Source organism: Nelumbo nucifera, chromosome 3, assembly GCF_055504915.1.
Source record: "Nelumbo nucifera cultivar China Antique chromosome 3, China Antique-T2T, whole genome shotgun sequence".
NCBI classification, from domain to species: Eukaryota; Viridiplantae; Streptophyta; class Magnoliopsida; order Proteales; family Nelumbonaceae; genus Nelumbo; species Nelumbo nucifera.
In genome coordinates this window covers 107,275,781-107,296,517 of record NC_142651.1, presented here as the reverse complement: position 1 = coordinate 107,296,517, position 20,737 = coordinate 107,275,781, and the positions used below count along the sequence as shown (strand labels likewise).

Below are 20,737 nucleotides of genomic sequence, written 5' to 3'. Positions count from 1 at the left end.
ACCCAAATTAAGGAGTGCTGTCCCCACAGACTGCCGCTTACAAAGCAGCCTAGAAGGGTTCCCCATGGCTGACTGACCCTTCTTTGGCTAAACTGTCAACCAAACCATTGGATGATATGATCTTCTAATCCATCTAAAAGTTACACCACACTCTCATGGCTTGTCTATGGGTCCAAATTCCTAGATTCAAGGATAAAAGTATCGGTGTCGAGTACCGTATCAAACAACTTGGATACGGATGCGGATGCGAATACGGATACTGATACGGATACGGATGCGGATGCGGATGCGGATGCGGATGCGGATGCGGATGCGGATGCGGATGCGGATGCGGATGCGGATGCGGATGCGGATGCGGATGCGGATGCGGATGCGGATGCGGATGCGGATGCGGATGCGGATGCGGATGCGGATGCGGGTACGGATACGCTTTGGAAACGCATGGATACGAACAAAAAAAATGGAAACACTTAGATACGATGGAGACACATACAAATTCCATAAATATATTAATAACGCTAAATTTAAAATCAAATAGTCACAAATAATGTATAAATACAGAGGAAATGTACATTTTAATGGTATATTCGTATATATGATAAAATATATTACAATTAATATAGCAGGATGCATAAATATCACACAATTTTATTGATAATGTATCAATCAAGAGTCCAAGACACATAACATATGCACATATTATATTTTAATTATTATATCAATTATTTTCTATTTTACTATTTTTAATTTTTTACATTAACCAAAAAGTCAATTAAATATTGAATTCTCAAATGTAAACTAGAATATCAATTAATAATTTATAAAAAATATAATTTCAATTTAAAATATATCAAATCTGTTAAAATTTCTAAGATATAATATGCAAATTTTTAATTACTAATATAATTATTACATTAAGGACAGTTTTGTTTCTATAGTTTTATCTAAAATTAAAAATCATTTTTTGGTATAAATGTTGATTAGTAGAGTTAATAGATTCTATTTAATATTATACTCTCAAATGTTTTCTAAACATTTTTTTATTTTTGTAAATATTTAATATGTTGTTATTTAATGTAATGTAAATTAAAATATTAATTAATTAATAATTATATATATTAATTTTAATTATTAAAAATAATTATTTTATTATTAATATTTTATTTGCATAAATTTCTAGAGATTAAAATCATCTTTTGGTTTTAATGTAGATTTGATAGATTATTTATTCCATAGGTTTATAAAATATCAATTTTGAATACTGTTCTTTACAACTTTTAGTTAAAATTGTTGAGCATAAATATATCATTTATTTGAATTACATGTACTATTTAGATGTTATATGTAATAAAAGTTATTTTATTTTAAATATTTACACAAGTGCGAAGTTGCCTAAATGGTTGAGTTGTCTTAAATGCACCTGCCATCTAGGGAGACTTGGGTTTGAGTCACGCAATTGCCTTTAATTTTTAATAAACAAGCTCGCGTGCTCGCACATATCGGTCTACATCGCATGGTATCAAACTGATATGTATTGATACAAGGCGATACGCGCCCGTATCAACCCGATACGGTCTGATACACACGACTGGCAAGATACACCTCTAGTCGTAGTGTATCGTGTGCTGGGTAAGGCCGATACTGATACGATACACCCTGTATCGTGTCGATATTTGAAAACTTGCCTAGATGATCTACCTGCATCCAACCTATTACCATCCTAGAATAGCCCTCCACTTCAAACTGTTGGAAACCCATATCTTTAGCCAATCTCAAGCCTTGAAGGAGGGCGAACACCTCAGCTCTCATTGGGTCTCCCACCCCTACTGGCCCCGAGTATAAAGCTAAAATTCTCCCTCCTCCATCCTGTAAAGCTCCCCCTACACCCAATGGTCCTGGATTACCAAGTGAACTCCCATCAAAATTCAGCTTGGTTCTTTGATGTGCATAGGTGCCCAACAATACACAACTAAGACTAAAAAACCATTCCTCACAACTGCATCTTTGGAATTGTGAATATGAGAAATGTAAATGAATATCCCATTCATTACCACTATATTTTGGGCCTGAACAAACCCACAATACACAATTAAGTCATTGGAGATGCATATTTTCATAGGAAGGCTTCATAAAAAGAGAATATTCTCAATTTCATATAAAAATGGAACGTGTTTAGTCAAGAGAGAAAACAAGAAGATCCAAATTCTAACTATGCAAAGCTACAAATAGTCCTTCTACCTGAAATTTTTGAGGGACTGTAATATGATGATGCCCAACAGACACCAACATGGTAGGAGGCGAAACATCAAAAACTGTATTCTCACCCTTGTAGTAAGGTACAAGCTCATAAACCCCTGTAAGGATGCTACAGCAACTGAGACTTGTTTCATATAAGAGGCAATTACATTTGTCAGGACAAATAAAGATGGCAGTTCCATATGCAGTCAAACATAACATACAAAACAAAGAATAAACAAATATAGCTTCCAACATGATCTCTAGCCAGACATCTCAGACATGTTTCACACTTGTATGTTGACATTAATGGGGTGTACGGCATTCATGTTCGAGATATGTGGCTATAGATCATGTTGCAAGCTGTGTTGATAGCAGATCCGAACTCCTAATATTGTACTGACAACTTATCATTGTTGAGAAATTAGTTTTGACGTCCAATAACCCTTGTTGTGCATGGGGTTCTGCTGAATTTTACCCAGATACTCCTGTGGATCTTTTCATCCAGTTAATAGGTAACATAACATAGAAGAAGCAGATGGATGTCTTATAGTAGTAAATGTGTGAGAATTGTTTAAAATGAAGATTGCTGCCAAATGTCATTCAATAGGTAAGTTTCTCTTGTGACATGGTCAATCTACTTTATTTTTGTCAATCCCCCCGGCAGATCAGCAACCAAAACCAATCTTTAATAATTCACTTAAAGAGTAGTTAGATGTTACAATTTACAGTATATGGGAGATATGCCTTGCATCCATAATGGTAGACCAGGTCCTCCTATCTACCCCAAGCATATTCTCAATTTCACTCTAAAATGAGTCTCCTATGAGACTGAGCCCCAAAGCAGTTGGTTTTTCCTTGCCTTGTTAAAGCATCAGCTACACTGTTTGCTGATCTTTTAACCAATTGATGGCTGAGTGCCATTTCTCCAATTAATTGTTGTAATTTCCTCGTGAACTTTCTGCATATCCAGGAACCTATTTAGTGTTCTTTAATCACCTCACAACCACCTTGGAATCTCCTTCCACTACTAAATTCTTGTAGAAGTAATTTAGCTATTCTCGGCTAGTAATTCAGTCCTTATAGAGTTTCCATATCCTATAGAACTTAAATATATGGCCATTATGTTACCTTGGTTGTTCCTAAAGGTTCCCTCCCCCCCATACCGGACTCTCCAAGATTATCTAGACTGCATTCATTAAAATTCACTCTGATGCTGTCATGAAAACATAGGATCCATTCCAAGTATAATTGTATAGCATATTCCTTGCCGAACAAAATCATATCATACTTTGTCAAATCTGATAAATGTCATATGCAGAGTAGTGAGCAAGCACAGCTATAGACTTCACCCTATGTGGTGCAACTTTTATAGAGATAATTCTCAAATAAGAGCTTCTTTGGTGCAGTGCTTATCTTGAAAAATTCTAATATTTCTTTATTTTTTATTGCTAGCAAAAAATTCTTTGAACACAACCTCCTTCCCCAGCTCAAAAAATTGTAATGTTTCTTTCTACCCGAACTTTCCAAATCACCACAACCCTAGTGCATCTCCATATTACCATTCCTCTCCTCTTGGATAGAGAGAAAAGGTAGCTCTTGAAGAGGTCTCCAAAGTCCAAAGCCACTGGGGGGTTCACCTGCATCTAAAATGGAAAAAGAAAAAGTTCCAAATACCTTTACATTCAGAGCTTTTTTTCAGATAAATACAGAAGAAAATTTATTGATAAAAATATTCAGACTTCATAGCTAATTTGGACCTCCCAAAACCAATTGAGTAATATTTTTGCCATGTATTTTTATATAACATTATTAGAAATATACGTTAGCAAGTGCTGCACTCATCCAAAAGGTTTGAACATCAGCTATTTTTACTTGATTTTACCAAGAAAAGATAATACCAAAATCTGATCCAGATCCAAAATACATCCAATTAATCAGATTCAAAATGAACTCAGATAGTGACAGATAGTCAAAAATGCATAGTCAGGTTGAATTTGGATATATCTAAATCTGATACAAACTCAACCTATTTACAGCTCTACTTTAACTCAGCCAAACCTGTCTAATAAAACTCAGTTGCCTCTGATCCTTCAATGTTGATTCCGATTATTAGCCTATGCTAGTCAGATATTCTAGAGGAAAAGTTATATAGAATGTTTATGGTTAAGTGAACTCCAGAAGATGATGATGGCTCCAACATTGTTAAATTAAACTGTTTAAATAAAGTAACTGTCATCTTATCTAAAACTATATATAGCATCTCTTGCACATGTTGACAAAATTCATACCAGGCTATCAATGGACAAATAGCTGGAAGAGATCAACAAAAATGCAAAAATGCATATACAAGGACAAAAAATAAATAAAAGCACTCTATATACAAAGAAGAGAAAAATGAGAGATCACGCTGGCAAGAGTTTTACCACAAGGCATTGAATTAAATATAAATTTTCCATCTGCATCAGATATGGCATGGCAGAGAGCCTTTCTTTGCCAGGGGGCATTACCAGAACCATGAGGACAATTCACACTTTGTACATCATCTGAGTATAAATAAATGTGGACTCCCAAGATAGGATTTCCCTGCCAACAAAACATGATATCATTATGTTTATCAAGAGAAACCTACACTTGCACAAGGCCAGACCATCTTATCAAAAAATGTCGCTATTCCTAGTCTTTACTGATTTGTCCATTTCTAATTATATACTTCCTAGTCTGTCACTCATACATCTCAGCATCCTAATGTCCTAATGTCAGTTACGTCCATTTTCTGGATGTGTCAATTCTTGATTCCCAACACTATTGCATATAACATTACAAGTCTTATAGCCATCTTACAAAGCTTGCTTTTTTTGTCTCTCATATACATCATTTAACAAAACACATTATGTGCACTTCTCAATTTTAACCAATCCTTCATTAAGAATGACAAAGTGAAGGTAAGGGAACCAGTTACTTTGGATATATCATAATCATCATTCTTAATTGCAACCCCCCAGGTGGATCAGGAACAATGATCAAAAAATTTATTATTAATATATAATCTAGCAGTGATTTAAATTTTGAAGGCACATCTAGGCACACAGGCAAGGTGCATTTTAGGGTATGCACAACCAAGGACTTTAGGAGCCCAGCTGCTGACTGGGGAGATCTAACTTTCTTTGTACTCTTGGTTTTGGGCTTTAGTGGAAAGGCCCTTTGTAATTTGTATGCTGTTTCATCAATAAAAGTTACCTTACCTTTTTTCAAAAAAATAAAAGGTTCCAGGCGGAGTATTTTCAAAAAGTGTGTGCCTGGTGTGCCTTGCGCTTCAGCCCAGGCATGTGCCTTTTGAAAATCTATGCATTTTTTCTGTTTTTTTCCTTGTGTGTGTTTATCATCTGGGCAAGGGGCTCCACCCCCAGCCCCCAACCAAGCCCCTTGAGGCAAGGACAAACTAGTCCATATTAGGGTCTTAAATTCTTAATCCCTATAAAGAAGAAAGGTTTTATAACTTTAAGTGTCTTTTAAAAATATCTTTTATAAGGATGAATGAATGACCAACATTAGCAAATATGGGGTTTTATAACTTTAACAATGCATATAAAATGTAGAATTGTAGACAACATGTTTTTTTATAAACAAATAATGATTTAATTAATAAAAGAAGGAAGTATACATTCACCATAAGAGGAGGCACAAGATGTTACCTCCCCTTAGAGATGAGAACATAACCATATTAACATGTTAGTTTTCACATTAATTGCAATTAACCCAGAATTAACTTGATCAATTTACTTTCAGCACAACATCAAACCCCAGAATCATGAAGGTTTTTTGGCCCCTAGAATTTTTTTTTTGTAATTATAATACACATGAAGATATTGGCCAGATGGTTAGATCCTTGTTTTCAGCCACAAATAACCAGGATTCAAGTCTCACCATTCACATTTTACTCAAAATATACATGTATCAACCATAATCATCATCATTTTTTATCAATAATATCATCATCACCATCCATGCCCTATTTTGTAATTAAAATACACATGAAGATATTGGCCAGATGGTTAGATCCTTGTTTTCAGCCACAAATAACCAGGATTCAAGTCTCACCATTCACATTTTACTCAAAATATACATGCATCAACCATAATCATCATCGTCGCTTTTTATCAATAATATCATCATCACCATCCATGCCCTATGGCCCCTATCTCAACCACATGGGGTCAGCTACATGAATCCTGTTTTGCCAATCTGTTCTATTTAAAGCCATATCCACTGTCATGAGTTCAAATCCTACCCTTCTCACTTTAAGTTTCCTGTGATTTACTAACCCGGGTGGGTTGTTGAATCCGGCTGGGTCATTAAAACCCAGCTAGTTTTCAACACTTCTACTGAGGATATAAAAACCAGAATAGTTTCCAGTTCCCAAGTTTTTAACAGTCTGACCATCCAGTCCGGTTCAAGTCTTACAACATTGCCTAGAACCTCCAACAACAAACCCAGATGCCAAAGAAACATAAAAATATGTAATTTCTATACAACAAGAAGTTTTTGATAGAAATATAGAATTACCTGAGCAACAACAAACCCATGAATATCGTATCCAGGGACAAAGAAGATGTCATCTATTATGCCATTTCCAAAACCCAATTCCACCTGGCAACATTCTTTTAAGTAATCAGAGATATGCAGATGTAGGCATTATTAAAGAGAATCAGATCAAATACTTAAAAAATAAGAAAGTAAGGCAAGAAAGAAATTAAAAATATATATATACATATATATCCAACCTCTGAAGAACCTCTAACTTCAACATCAAAATCTGAATGTGAAGCACTTAGCTTGTATTTTCCTGCATCCACATATTTCCAGAGTCAAAAGAGCACCAAAATCCTAAAAATATATGTTAATATTTTCAGGAAAATCTCAACCCAAAAACCAAACACTAGAAGTAACAACTGTTTCACATTCTAAATGTGTATCAATCTTATATAATGAGCATGGCAACAGCATACCATGCAAAAGTTAAACAAACTATTAAGATAAGAATTCCTTTTAACCCTATTTATCAAAAAAAGAATTCCTTTTAACCCACAATCCTAAAGTATTTGTTGTAAGTTCAATAACAGTTGAATGCATCTCAGGTTGACAAAAATTTTATCAGCCATCCAACAGGACAAAACTATGAGAACTTCCAACCTGGAACAATGTTTCTGAATGAGTAACTTCCTACTGAAGATGTCAAAACAGAAGAAATGAGATCCCCCTGGGGTGACAAAAGATCAACTTTCACATTAGAAGGCCCTCCATCTTTCAAAGAACAGCTCTCTCCACCAACTGCTCCCATAATTCTTCCAGATATTGTGAACCTACAATACATAATTTAATTGAAGCTAAACATAGTATGACAGATATAAACAGAATATAATTCCCACATATACGAAACCAAATAATGACATAAACAGATAAGCCAAACCCTGTGAATCGAAAATTAATATCTGCATTTGCATTGCAACCATTTCGATCAATAATAACAGGAACCTGCAAGTAAAATCATGTTCCATACTTGAGGGCAAGCAATTTACAGTTAAAATATGCACAAATGGTCAAGAGAACAAACTTGTTTACCTGATCTGGATCCCATGACCATCCTTCAGGTCCCTTGACTTTGACGACAAAAGAACCCTGTCGGAAATAGTTATCATAAGAATGACAATTATGAAAATACTAATGAGTGTTAATCAAAATTCAAGTAGTTTGGCAGTGTTTATAAAGCCTTTTGAAAAAATAAGCAACAAAAATAAAGATGCACATAATTTGTTTTATAATTGGGAAAAAAAAAGACAAGGATGGGACTTAAAGATCATAATTCATAATAGATCATAATAAAGTTGTAGTATTCATGGATCACTTTTTTTCTCTTCTGAGGAGCGTTCAGAACAGTGATTGAAAAGGTGTGCCTAGGCACTCAAGCGAGGCACATTTTAAGGCATGGGCCTCACCCAGTCCCTAGGCACAGCACTTTCAAAAGGTACATGCCTGGTGCACCTATGAGTATGCCTGGTTCGCCTTGCGCTTCAGCCAACGTGTGCGCCTTGCATCCGAGAACCCCCTATTTCCTAATGTTGTTTATTCATTCATCTTAATAAAATGTCTTCTTAAAAGGCAATTAAAATTGTAAAATCATTTTATCTTGTAAAGGGATCAAGAATTTAAGACCCTAACATGGACTTGTTTGGGCTTGCCTCGAGGAGCTTGGTACAAACATGACTCATAGAATAAGGAATGCAAGATGTTGTACATCACATTAGCTATTTAAGTAATGCAACTGAGGAAATAAAAAGATTATGGATTTTGCATGCTTGAAAATGTTTCCCATGTTTGGTTTTATTTTTAAATTTTCATTTGAATACGCTTTACATGCTATGTTTATGTAATTTAATTTTAGATAATAGGTTTTTTATAACTTAAGTTCATATTTTTTATTAATATTATGTTTAATATTTTTTGCATTTTTTTTTAATTTTTTGGCAATCTTTTGAAAATTTTTGGATTTTTTGGTATTTTTGTGCCTTGCTTCAAAAAGGTGCACACCTCACCTTGCACCTCAGGCACAATTTGCCCCTTGCATTTTTTTTTTTTTGCACCTTGCACTTTTAAAACACTGGTTCAGAAAACTCAGAACACCATGTAATAATCCATCAGAAGATAATGCCTCCTTTCAGCAATGCTGTTACATCAATATTATGAACACAAAGAATATCCACTGCCCAAAGCAGCAAGTTCGAGCAGGCTCTTCTAGTTTACCACTTCTATATGTCTGAGAAGCTACTGTAAATAGTGCAGGATTGTGATGCACAACATATAAGCCCCTGCCATGGTCCTTGGAAAGTAATCAAAGTCAGTTGACAGATGGATGACGCACAATCTCCACCTCTCAATGAAATGATAAGAGTTGTGTGGAGTGGTCCACCTACAACTACTGTTTCTTGGTCATTGTTAATCCACATTAAACTACACCATCACCTAAGATTTCCAGGAATTATGTAGATGTGGCATGAATACAAGAAAATAAGGATATGATTCCATTTCTCAAGTATGAAGATACTTTTGATGGATAGAATGGTTGTATCAATTAAAAGAAAATACATAGCCACCTAACAATAATAGGCAGCTTTAGCTCATATTTTAAGCTACTTAACTTTTTCAATAATTATAATCTGTCAACTTCAATGAAGATTCTAATATTAAAAATAACTCCACAATATATCATTTATATTAGTACATATTTTTGTTGTTTAAAAATCAATATCTAGTGGGCTAAGAGACTTATGCATAACATAAGCATTGTTAGGTGCACTCCTAAATAATTCAGGCCCACAAGACTGTAAGACTCTGAGGGAGAGAGAGAGAGAGAGAGAGAGAGGTATGTACAAGTGGTGATCAGATAAAAGCACTCACTATTAGATTACCCATGCAACCGCTCATGTTTATCACTCATTGGCTTGAAAACTGGAAAAGTCTACAATACCATTTTTTATTTTTTTTATCTAATAACTGATAATCATGGTGGGACTCGTACAAACTAGCACTCCAAACATATGCGTCCTCTCCAAAATTCCTAGCCGGATAAACCAGTGAGAAGTTTCACATCATTAAATCACCAAACTCCATATCCCATCATGGCAATAAGCCGATAACTAAAGGTATAACCGTATAAGTAATCAGGAAAAGCATTACCAATTTTGGGATCTTGAAGATATGAACAATGATTGTTGCCATTTAAGCAATATCAATTTCAGAGTTGTTAGTAGGGTGTTTTGTTGTCCTTTTATTGGATTATGCAGATGTTGTTTGGGCTACAAGGCTCTTCCTGTTTTTGCTTTTTTAATAATTTGTTAATTACTTATCAAAAAAGAAATTTAAGCATACCTTCTATCAAACTCGAGGATAAGATAATATCCGATATAACATTTTCATAAACCAATAAAGGAAAATACTACCAATATGCATCATCATCATTGTTATTATAAGTGACGTCTACAGAGATATGAAAATAGGTATTTATGAAAGCTTAATAATGAAAGCCTAGAACTTATCACTTTGGGTGGCATACATAACATACATAGATATGCACGCCTGCTAAGCATAAATGCCCATGGAGATGTTCAATTATAAGCAGCATTTAATACAATAAGAGATTTATATTTTGAGAAATGGGAAACAGTACCTTGTCATATACTGGGATAAAGTAATAACCATTTGGAGCACACTGTGTCCTGTCTTTCACTAATCCATCCACCGTGCGAAGCTCTACCTGTAATGTGAAAAGGCAAGGTCAGGCATAGGAGGAGTGATGAGAAACAAAGATAGTAACATTATATCTTTGTACTCAGGTCCTGCGGGTGTGGGAGACTCTTTAAGGGACGAATTACTTGCTGCTGTACAAGGAATCCAGCTTGCAAATCAGCTAGGCATAGAGCATCTGATTATTGAAGGGGATATTCCCAGGTGGTAGTGGGTTGGCTGAAGGATCCGGACACTGTGACTTGGGGTTTTAGAGATCTTCTCAAAAAGGTTAAATGGTTAACAAGGAATATGACAATCAGAGTTCAGTGGGTAGGCAGATTAGCAAACTCATTGGCTGATTCACTTGCAAAACAAGGGGTTCTCCGGGATACTTTATTTTGGGCTTCAGTGTAATTTCTTTTGTACTTATAATTCTGTAACTAGCTTTAAAGGAAAGGTCGCATCTCGTGCCTTTCCTCGGGTTGCGTGTAACTCTTATTTGCTGGTTTAATAAAATTTCACTCATTTATCAAAAAAAAATGTGAAAAGGCAATGTCAACACTGAATTAGTATACATTGATCAACATTAGCTTCCAGAACGGCAAATATAAATTGCAACTCCAAACTGTTTGTAAGTAAAGAATCTCTTCCTGGAAATGTCAATAATGCCATTATCTATGACAAAGTTGGTTTTTAATTTGAGACAATTGTTTTTTAAGACTTCAAAACCACACCACAACATACTTCAATCACGGTTATGCTTCTCTAGTGTTATTGATCAATAAACTTGGAGGCTCTCATAGAAAGAAAAATATGTATACCTCCTTCAAACAATCAAACATGTATAAGTATTTAAGCAAGCATAATAAATCCGGAGATAAAATATACTGAAATGTTAAATCTCAGATTACTTGTAGATCAATATACAATGTGTTACGCGCAAAATACATCATACAAGCGTAAAAACATACCGTGATATGTGAATAATCCAATTTCGCATCAGTAGGTTTTCTCGACTTTATCAAAGACGAACTTGCCTGCAACAAGAATACTTTCTTATTATCTATTACTTACTAGCGAAAATTTAAATCATAGCATCTGTTGTATACTAATACAACAAAGAAAATTAGCAGGCGAATCAGATCAACAAGTTCTGATCTAGCGATTGAGAAGATAGGAATGAACAGGAAATGAGGTCGATAAAGATTGTAAGACAGATCAAAGCAGCTGAAGTTAAGAAACTTTTAACTGACATGGACAAGAGGGGATAATAAAGGAACTAACCTCGACAAATCCACCGCAGCCATGGATCGAATCTGCAGCAGTTGAAGTTACATGTATTGCAATTAACAAGAAAATGAGAACGTCTCTAAGCACCATTTTCATTTATCCCGGAGTTTAGATGGAGAGAGAAGTGATCAACAGCTTCACATGAAAATGAAGGAGAATTCCGTCTCTCTATGCTCTCACACTCTCTCTACTGTCTGAAGGAACAAGGGTTTATATGTAACCCACCGTGATTCATGAATACTGGTGCATTGGCTTTTAAAGTCCCAAGATCTAGCGCAACCAAACCCCAGTGGCCCCGCCGAACGCAGACTAATCAAAATCGGCTCGGATCCACCTCTATCTGAGTCAAATTAGGAGTTCGCCCACGGATAGATCACATTCGGTTCGGATAGAGATGTTCCCAATGCACGGTTGGGATGTGCTGTGGGACGCTCTCTGATCTATACGGAGATCCAATGCCCTTATATATACATGAAGTTTGAGGTCATTTATTTATATAGATGCTTATATATACCTGTTGACCTTTCATCCAATAATAAAACATAAGGACAAAAGCGTCTTTAAAAAATATCTTTCTTGTTTTTTTTATCAAATTCTTCCTTTCCTTCTTCCTCTCCTTCTTCTTTCTCCCTTCCTCTCTTCTTCATATATTCAAACAATGATGTAGCATGAAATTGCCAAACTCCTTGTTAGAGGATAGTTCAAACGAACGGGTTTATCAGGTCGGTTCATCGAATTGCAAGAAGGTTAGAATATCAAAGTATGCAGGGTGATAGACTCGAATTGGGCACTCCAATGCTTAAATCAACGATGAAAATGTTGATAGCAAAGAGCTTTGAAGAACAATAGAGAATAAAGTGCACTTATTGCGTGTACCTTATGAGGGCATGGCGTGGTCCTTTTATAAACTTCGAGGTTTGAATTTCATTTTCGAGATATCCGAGAGTGATGAGTCTTATCAATCCGTTATCTTTAGGGCATGTGCATCCCACGTTGGTAGTGATCCTCATCTCGACCCTCCAAGCCATACGGGAACGGGGCCATCTTAGAGGGCACATATAAGTAGTTCACTCAAACTTCAAGTATATACAAGTAATTGTCCTTGGGTGCAACTTGGGCGTGCTCAACCTGAGCCCAAACTGGCCCAACTTGGAATTTTACATGGGTTGGGTTTGGAATTTCGGTCCTTGGGCTGGGCTCGGGCCCAAGAAGTTGGATTTTTTATTTTTCGGGTCAAGCCCGGGCCTAACCCTTAGGTAGCCCGAGCCCGGACCAATTATACACATTTATACTTATATATGTATATATGTAAATGTTGCATACATATTTACATATATATACATACATATTTGTATATATAACATTTGTATAGATATTTTGCATACATATTTACATACATATGTAAATATATGAATATATATTTGCATAAATACATATATATATGTAATTTTAAAATGGGTTCATTGACCAACCTGAACCTGGCCCGAGCCCGAACCCACACTGAGTGCATCAAGTCACAAGGCAGGCTGGGTTCGGGTTTGGAAAAATCGGGCTTGACCTCAAGTCCGGGCCTTAAGCCCAAATTTTAGGGTCAGGCCTGGGTTGACCATAAACCCGGCTCAACCCACCCGACTTGCACCTCCTTAAGATAATCCCTAACTACAAAATGCTAGTTGAACCTAGTGGGTGACGGATTGGAATCAAAATTTGGCCTATCTTTTGACATTAAAACTTGATTCCAATCAAATTGCCCTTTTAATTTTTATCGAAAAGGGGTTTTTATTGCAATCTATATGGATGTAAACGAGTCAAACTACTCATCAACTATTTGAGCTCAACACGTATATAATTGACTTTAGAGCCAAGCTCGAGTAACTCAAAGTAGTTAATCAAGTGGAGATATCAGTTTTGTTACACTCGGATTCAGCAGTTCATGATACTCCCAACGGTTGCCACGAGTCGAGCTTTTCACGAGTTATTCGAACATTATATTTATTGAAGCCAGGAACACCCCATTGCTCAAAGAAAAAACAATCAGCAACCTTTACAAAGAAACATCCAAGCTTTAAAGAAAAAAAATGAAAAGAAAAATGAAAGAAAGAAGAAAAGGAAACTACTCCAAACAAGAGAAGCCAAGAAACACTGACAATAGATCAGCAAGACTAAGAAGTTTCAAGTTACGACCTAGCCCAAGGCAAAACCAATCCAGCGGGCTTTTAACCACCCTTGACCTAGCAAGAGGCTCAACTAAGCCATTAGCACTTACTACGCACCGAATCAAATGAATGGTTCAATGAGGAACCAAAAAAAGTGATTGTCTAACCAAAAGACTGAACTTTCAAAAGAAAAAAAAAAAAACAATGGTTTAACAGTCACCTTCTTCTTCAACATATATTTCTCATATATTTCAAGCAGGTTCAAGCGCTTGGATCAAAACTTTCAACTCGGTTTGGAAGGATTACAAATGCAAATATATAGAGTGCAAAACCAAAACCTTGTATTTTTTTGTATGTATCTATACTGTACATATTTATATATTTTACCTTCTTGTAATGCAGTTCAATCAGTTCATACTAAACAGATCGTTGATCTCTGTTGGAGCCACCCAAATACATTCAATTATACAAAGAAAATAATAAGTGCTCCCATAGCTGAGATGCAAAGGAAGAATGCAGTAAAATATGATTGGTAACCTCCCCATTCTTCAAACAAATGACAAACACGAGGGGATAGATACCAGCTGCTTTTTCGCTTCATTTGAAGTCTCTCAAGGGTGTTTATTATTTGATGGTTGTTTCCCAACATAAGACTTTTGGCTTTACCTTGGGAGGAATAGAACTCCCAAACTTCCCTCGTTGGAAAAGGATTCCCTTCAAAAGGTTGACGGAAGGTTAGAAGGAAAGAACCACAAAAGAAGTCCACGGACACTGGGTTCCCACACTCTCATCCCCTAAGGTTATTTTTTGTTTGAAGGAAAAGGTAGGGAAATATATACAAAGTTTGTAAAGGCTTCCTTACCTTTCCTTTCCTTACTTTTTCCTTCAAAGCAAACGCAGCTTAAAGGACAGAGGCTTATTTGTTGTAAAACCTCAAGAAGGCTGGTCACTTAACCCATTTTTTTCTCTCTCAATGCCCTTCTTAATTAAACCCAAATCCCAAATCCACCCACCCTCGTTAGGAGACATATGACCTATACTTATCAAAAGATAATAAAAATATATGAGGTGGCCTCAATTTGATTGCATTGCATCTAGATGGATCGACCCTAAGGTTGTGTTTGGTTTGAAAGAAAAAGTATCATTTGATTTAATGTTCCAACTTTTACTCAAACAAGTCTATATCTATATAAAGGAAAAAAGGGATGTGAGGGGTCATCTCATTTTTTACACTTGTGGTTCTTTGTTTTAAAATTAAATGGTTGAAATTATAAAAAGAAAATAAGTTAGATGGTTTGGGTCAGGTTAAGTGCCGATATAAACCCAAATTGATGCGAAAAACCAAAATTTACCAAGCAAAACCTAACTTCTATTTAGTCGAATGCATTGCATGGGTTTACTTGCTAGTATATATAAATATAATTGATATCAATTGGTTGCACTAAACACCGATGCAAGTATTCTTAATGGGACCCATTTGATCGTTGTTTCCAATAAGCACTTGGTTGTCACTCATGAGTTTGCCAAAGCTCAAAGCTTGAATTAATTGGAATTGCTAGGGGAACTATCCTGCAAGAGATCGTATGGAGTTTATAAGGTGATGTAGCGTGATCTGATAGATCTCACGTGTCAAATGACTTGGACGCCGAATCAGATGCTTGCCTTGTCGGTGGCTGAGTTAGGTTAGGCCGAGCTAGGGCTGGTCAAACTGTGCTATTCTACAAGAGAAAGAGTTAGAGTGCCCATGTTGTCTGTTTTCAGGGTGGGCACTTTGATGCTTAAATCAGCGAAGAGTTCTTAAGAATTTTAGAGGATTTAGAGAGTGCGAGAACTTAATCATGCGTATCTCTTCAGGTAGAAATGAGCTATTTATATAGGTGTGGGTGCTCAGAGACCTTCTTGTAATGGGTCTCAAGTTCTTGTAGAGCCATTTTTGTTAAGTCGGGAGAGTAATGACATTGGTTACGTAATCTGTGCAGTAGGCTAAGGTTCATCCAATTGGCACTGATGCATGTGATGCGGGTAGGCTAGGCAAACGGTCGACTCATTAATATTTCGGAGAACTCTGTTTGGTGACAGATCTATGCGACAAGTCCATGAGCATGCGCATGTTGCCAATAGTACTTTCTTACCTCGGCCAGTCCTAAGGTAGGTCGCTTCTTGCTCAGAGGTCCTTTAGGTCGGCCAAGCCGAGGTACTTTTAAATCGGCCCCTCGAGGTGCTACCAGTCGACTTACCAAGGTGATATGCTTACTCAGCGCTGAGGTGTCACTTGAACGCCATGTGTCATGATATCATTCAGAGGTCCAAATTACCCCTCATCACAAGGGATGGAGGAAATGAGCATATTGTGGGTTTATAATCTTGGCGAATAAATAAGCCAATTAGTAGTGGCCAAAATGAGAAACCAAACAATATGATAGATTCTTGAAATGAAACTTCTGCAAACAAAAACCAAGTTGTAGATGTGGCACAGTGGCTCCATATTTGCCACTAATGAAAGTTAGAACCATTTGCAAACAATTTCCTTCAATGTGATTTCAATCAATACCCATCTACAAAGCAAACTGAATAGACCTACTATAGGCAATGGAATAGCACGGGCAATAGTGCAACACACAATCAGCGTTTTTTTTTTTTTTAACCGCCCATAGGCTTCATATTTCATTCAATCAAGAAATTGATACAAAGAAATGCCAAAAAGGCCAATCAGAAAAACCCAAAAACAATTTCTCAAGAGAACAAAATATAGAACAATATGAAGGAGAACATAAAGAACTTTTGCAACCAAATAAAGGTGAATAAATGTCACCAACACAAGTAGATAAGCGCATCTCCAATCCACCACATATGGTGAGTGAATCTACTAGTAGAATTCCAAATGACTGCCATCGACGAAGAAACTACGAAAGGAACTCACCTTGAACAACATCTGTCGGAGAACCATGAACAGAGAACAAAACCTTGAGAAAACTCAAGAGGAAGCCTTGAGAAAAAACTCGAGAGGAAGGCTCTCTCAAAACAGAGAAAGAGAGAGAGAGAGAGAGAGAGAGAGAGAGAGAAAAAACCCTGAAGGAGGAAGGGGAAGGAAAACCCAGATGGGTGGCTCCTTTCAGGATTGCCTGAATGGAGCCACCCCCAAAGAAAACCCTATAACTTGCTAGGACTATTTCAATGATCGGTCCTGAATCCTATACACAATCAACATTATGATTAAAAGAATAACAAGAAAGGCTTATTTTGGTTAATTAATTATATGACAAACTTGGGAACACACCCTTCAATTCAAATACCTTAATACCTTAATTGAGTGCATCTTGTGAATCAAAACAAATCTTTGCAATAACAATACTTTGAACCAAAATGTGCGCGTGAGAGAGATAGAATGTATAAACATGAGAGATAGGGCATGCAAAATTAGCAAAGTTATGGGTATCTTTGTTATGAGTACATGGAACAAGGTTACTGGATCGGACAGGGAACCGTTATGGGTCCGGTTCCCGTGTTGAATGGTCTGACCGTCCAGCCTGAACAGACAGCCATCACGGCCTATTCTAACAAAAAGTATTTTTTTTAATTAAAAACACAAAAAATGACCAAAAACCATTTCCAAATTGAATAGTTCAATGGTTCAACCACCTGAGTCAACGATTTTTGGCCAAAAAACAATTTTAGGATAAAATGGAACTGGTCATGTGATCGGTTCCTAGTTTTTCTAGTCTAGCCGCCCGGTTCGGTGTGATTTTGAAAACATTGACATGGAGCAAAGCTATTAAATACTAATATGAGAAAACTCTTGTTTGTTGCCAAGGGCTGTTCACGGGTTGGGTTGGGTCGGTTTACTGAGGTTTTTCCAACCGACCCGACCTGGTCGGGTTACCTGAGATGGAAACCGAAACCGACCCAGTGTTAAGCAAAACTGACCTGGTCGGTTTGAGTCGGTTTGGGTCGGTTTCATCTCTAAGTTCATCCATGCCCCCCATGGCCACCTAGTTTTCTGGAAATATATTTAAAACTGAAATACGTATTTTAGAATATATATATATAAACAAAAATATACATACAAATATATTGGAATATATATTTTCTAAAAATATATATCTGACATATTTCATAATATATATTTTTTAGATATAGATATTGGAATATATATTTTCAGATATTTCAGTTTTTAGTTAAGTAGGAACTAAGTCGGTTCGGTTCGGGTCAGTTTCGGTTTTCACACAAGAAAACCGAAACCGACCCGAACCATTGGTTTATGAATTTGTACAACCCGAAACCGACCGGTGCTGATGAAAACCCGGCCGACTCGGGTTGGGTCGGTCTGGGTTGGTCGGGTTGGGCCTTCTTATGAACAACCCTAGTTGCCATAGAATGGAGAACCAACCATAGGGTTTGGTTAACAATTATCTACTAAGAATCACCCTCAATGCAAATATGATCCAAACTGATGAGCTCTTAACTAACAAAAGGCCTTCTTTTAAAGGTCGTTGCTCGGTGCTTTAAATTCTCTCGCTCTTGCAACGATCAAATCACCAACACCATCCCTCACTACTACCCAGATAGTCAGATTCCAACATAAGATTGTTTTGATTCACCGTCCACGTTAATGTTCAGCCATCTTGTGGACGGTTTGGATAATTTGTTGAGTCTCACTCCTTGATGTGATCAATATTGAAACTTAAAGGGATAAACTAGCGGAGGGGGCCCTGCGCTGCAGGGGCTCGCTCATAAACTATTAGGCTCGAGTTCGATTCGAATTAGAGACTTGAGCTCGAGCTCGAACTTGGCTCGAGTCAAAAGCTCAGAAGTTTGAGCTCGGCTACCTTTAATTGTAGGTCTCTCAAGTAGCTGAGGTGTCGAGCCGAGGTCTCCCTCAATTGCTGAGGTGCTAAATCAAAGTCTCCCTCAACTACTGAAGTGTCAAGCTGAGGTTTCCTTAACAGGCGAGGTGTCGAACTAATGTCTCCCTTAGTTGACAATGTGCCGAGTTGAGGTCTCCCTCAGTTCTCGAGGTGCTAAGCCGAGATCTCCCTTAGTGACCGAGGTGTCGAGCTGATGTCTCCCTCAGTGGTCAAGGTGTTGTCTAGCTCGAGCTCGATTCGAATTAGAGACTTGAGCTTGAGCTTAGAAGTTCGAGCTCGACTCGGCTCGAACTCGACTACCTTTGATTGTAGGTCCCCTAGCAGCTGAGATGCCGAGTTGAGGTCTCCCTCAGTTGGAGAGAGAGTGGCATTATTGTAATTTATAAGAAAAAGAGAGAAAGAGAGAGGGAGAGAGAGAGAGAGAGAGGTGTAAAGTGGGTTGTTACGTACGGCCCACGGCCTAGGCCCGTGCCTGCTGTGGGCTCGTGGGCCGAGCCTTGGGCCAAGTCGGGCCATGCATCGGACCAAAGCTATTTATTTAAAAAAATGACAAAAAACTTAAAATTTTAATTTTATATGATTTTTTTGTATACAATTGCTTATATATACAATAATTAAATAAATTAGTATAATAAAATTAAAAAAAATTATTTATTTTATTAATATATTATATACTATATATTATTATATAATTATAATTTATATAATATTATATAAATATAAAAAATATATAATATAAAATGTATATAAATAATATATATGGGTCGTGTTGGGCCGTGCCGGTCCGCTCGGTTGTGTCGTGTCGTACCAACCCGTGGACCTAAAACCCCAAGCCCAGCACGATTTGCATGATCATGTTGGGCCTAGCACGGCCTGCGAACCGTCGTGTCAGGTTGTGCCAGGCCGGTCCAAAGTTCATGTAGGGTTGTGCCGGGCTACGGACAACACGACTCGATTTACACCTCTAAGGAGAGAGAGTGACAGTCTTGTAATTTGAAAGAAAAAAAAGCAAGAGAGAGAGAGAGAGAGTGTGTGTGGCATTCTTGTAATTTGAAAGAAAAAGAAGAAAAAAAGAGAGAGTTGATAGAGAGTAGCATTCTTGTAATTTCAATGAAAAAAAGTAAAAAATACTATTAGATTCCATTTTCCTCCTCCTCAAGTCTTCTTAAGTACACATTTCAAGTTAATATATTTATATAGATACTTGGCTCTTATCCCATCCGAGGACATGCATTAACGTTAAGATGGTCAAACCAGTGACCCACAATCCAAAGCATCTGAATCAGTTTTTAAAACATTGATAAAACCTTCCTAGCCGGGCCGGATTAAACTCTAAGGCATAAAAGGCTGATATGGATTAGATTACAAAGGCTGATGTGGATGGCTGGTTTTGACTACATCATCCCTGTGCGTGGTAAAAATATGGTAGGATTTGTCATATAATGATCTACCATATATACATAAACCCCTTGGGTTTTATGCAAGTCATGAAAGTTAAATACAAATACCATGTACCATATATGGGTAATACTTCACACAGCACACGCTGCTCTTAGTTCTTACACCATGAGAAACCTTCTATCTAAAGGGAAAATTTATGATGCGGAAAAGATATGGTATGGAAAGAATTTTGATCAATCAAAACTCACCCATGAATTTTGATAAATAACACCTGATTGACTATCATGTCTATGATTGTACTTGATTGATCAGAAGTTTTTCAGATCATATCTTTTTCATATCATAGTCGAACCCATACAGGATTTGAATGTGGATAAACAGTTTGATTTTAGACCTACCAGTCTTGAGGCCCACTAAGTAAATGGGCCGACCTTGGCCTCTATTTGGAGACAATAAGTTCCAGACATTTATTTTATTCCAATGGGCTGACCCAAGAATCTAATCTTT

At 36.8% G+C, this 20,737-nt stretch overlaps 1 protein-coding gene across 1 annotated transcript in view; it reads right to left on the bottom strand.

The window, feature by feature from the left end:
- The window catches only part of LOC104598759 (Carbohydrate-binding-like fold), a 43,337-nt gene extending 31,049 nt beyond the window's left edge, over positions 1 to 12,288 (bottom strand). Inside the window, exons 1-10 of the mRNA XM_010260957.3 lie at positions 11,803 to 12,288; positions 11,490 to 11,555; positions 10,460 to 10,546; positions 7,858 to 7,914; positions 7,706 to 7,770; positions 7,429 to 7,598; positions 7,020 to 7,081; positions 6,802 to 6,885; positions 4,662 to 4,821; positions 2,239 to 2,354 (exon numbers count right to left, since the gene is read on the bottom strand). Coding sequence (XP_010259259.1) covers positions 2,239 to 2,354; positions 4,662 to 4,821; positions 6,802 to 6,885; positions 7,020 to 7,081; positions 7,429 to 7,598; positions 7,706 to 7,770; positions 7,858 to 7,914; positions 10,460 to 10,546; positions 11,490 to 11,555; positions 11,803 to 11,904 — 969 coding nt within the window. The 5' untranslated portion in view covers positions 11,905 to 12,288. The remainder of the gene's footprint in view (positions 1 to 2,238; positions 2,355 to 4,661; positions 4,822 to 6,801; positions 6,886 to 7,019; positions 7,082 to 7,428; positions 7,599 to 7,705; positions 7,771 to 7,857; positions 7,915 to 10,459; positions 10,547 to 11,489; positions 11,556 to 11,802) is intronic.
- Positions 12,289 to 20,737: the final 8,449 nt, after the last annotated feature.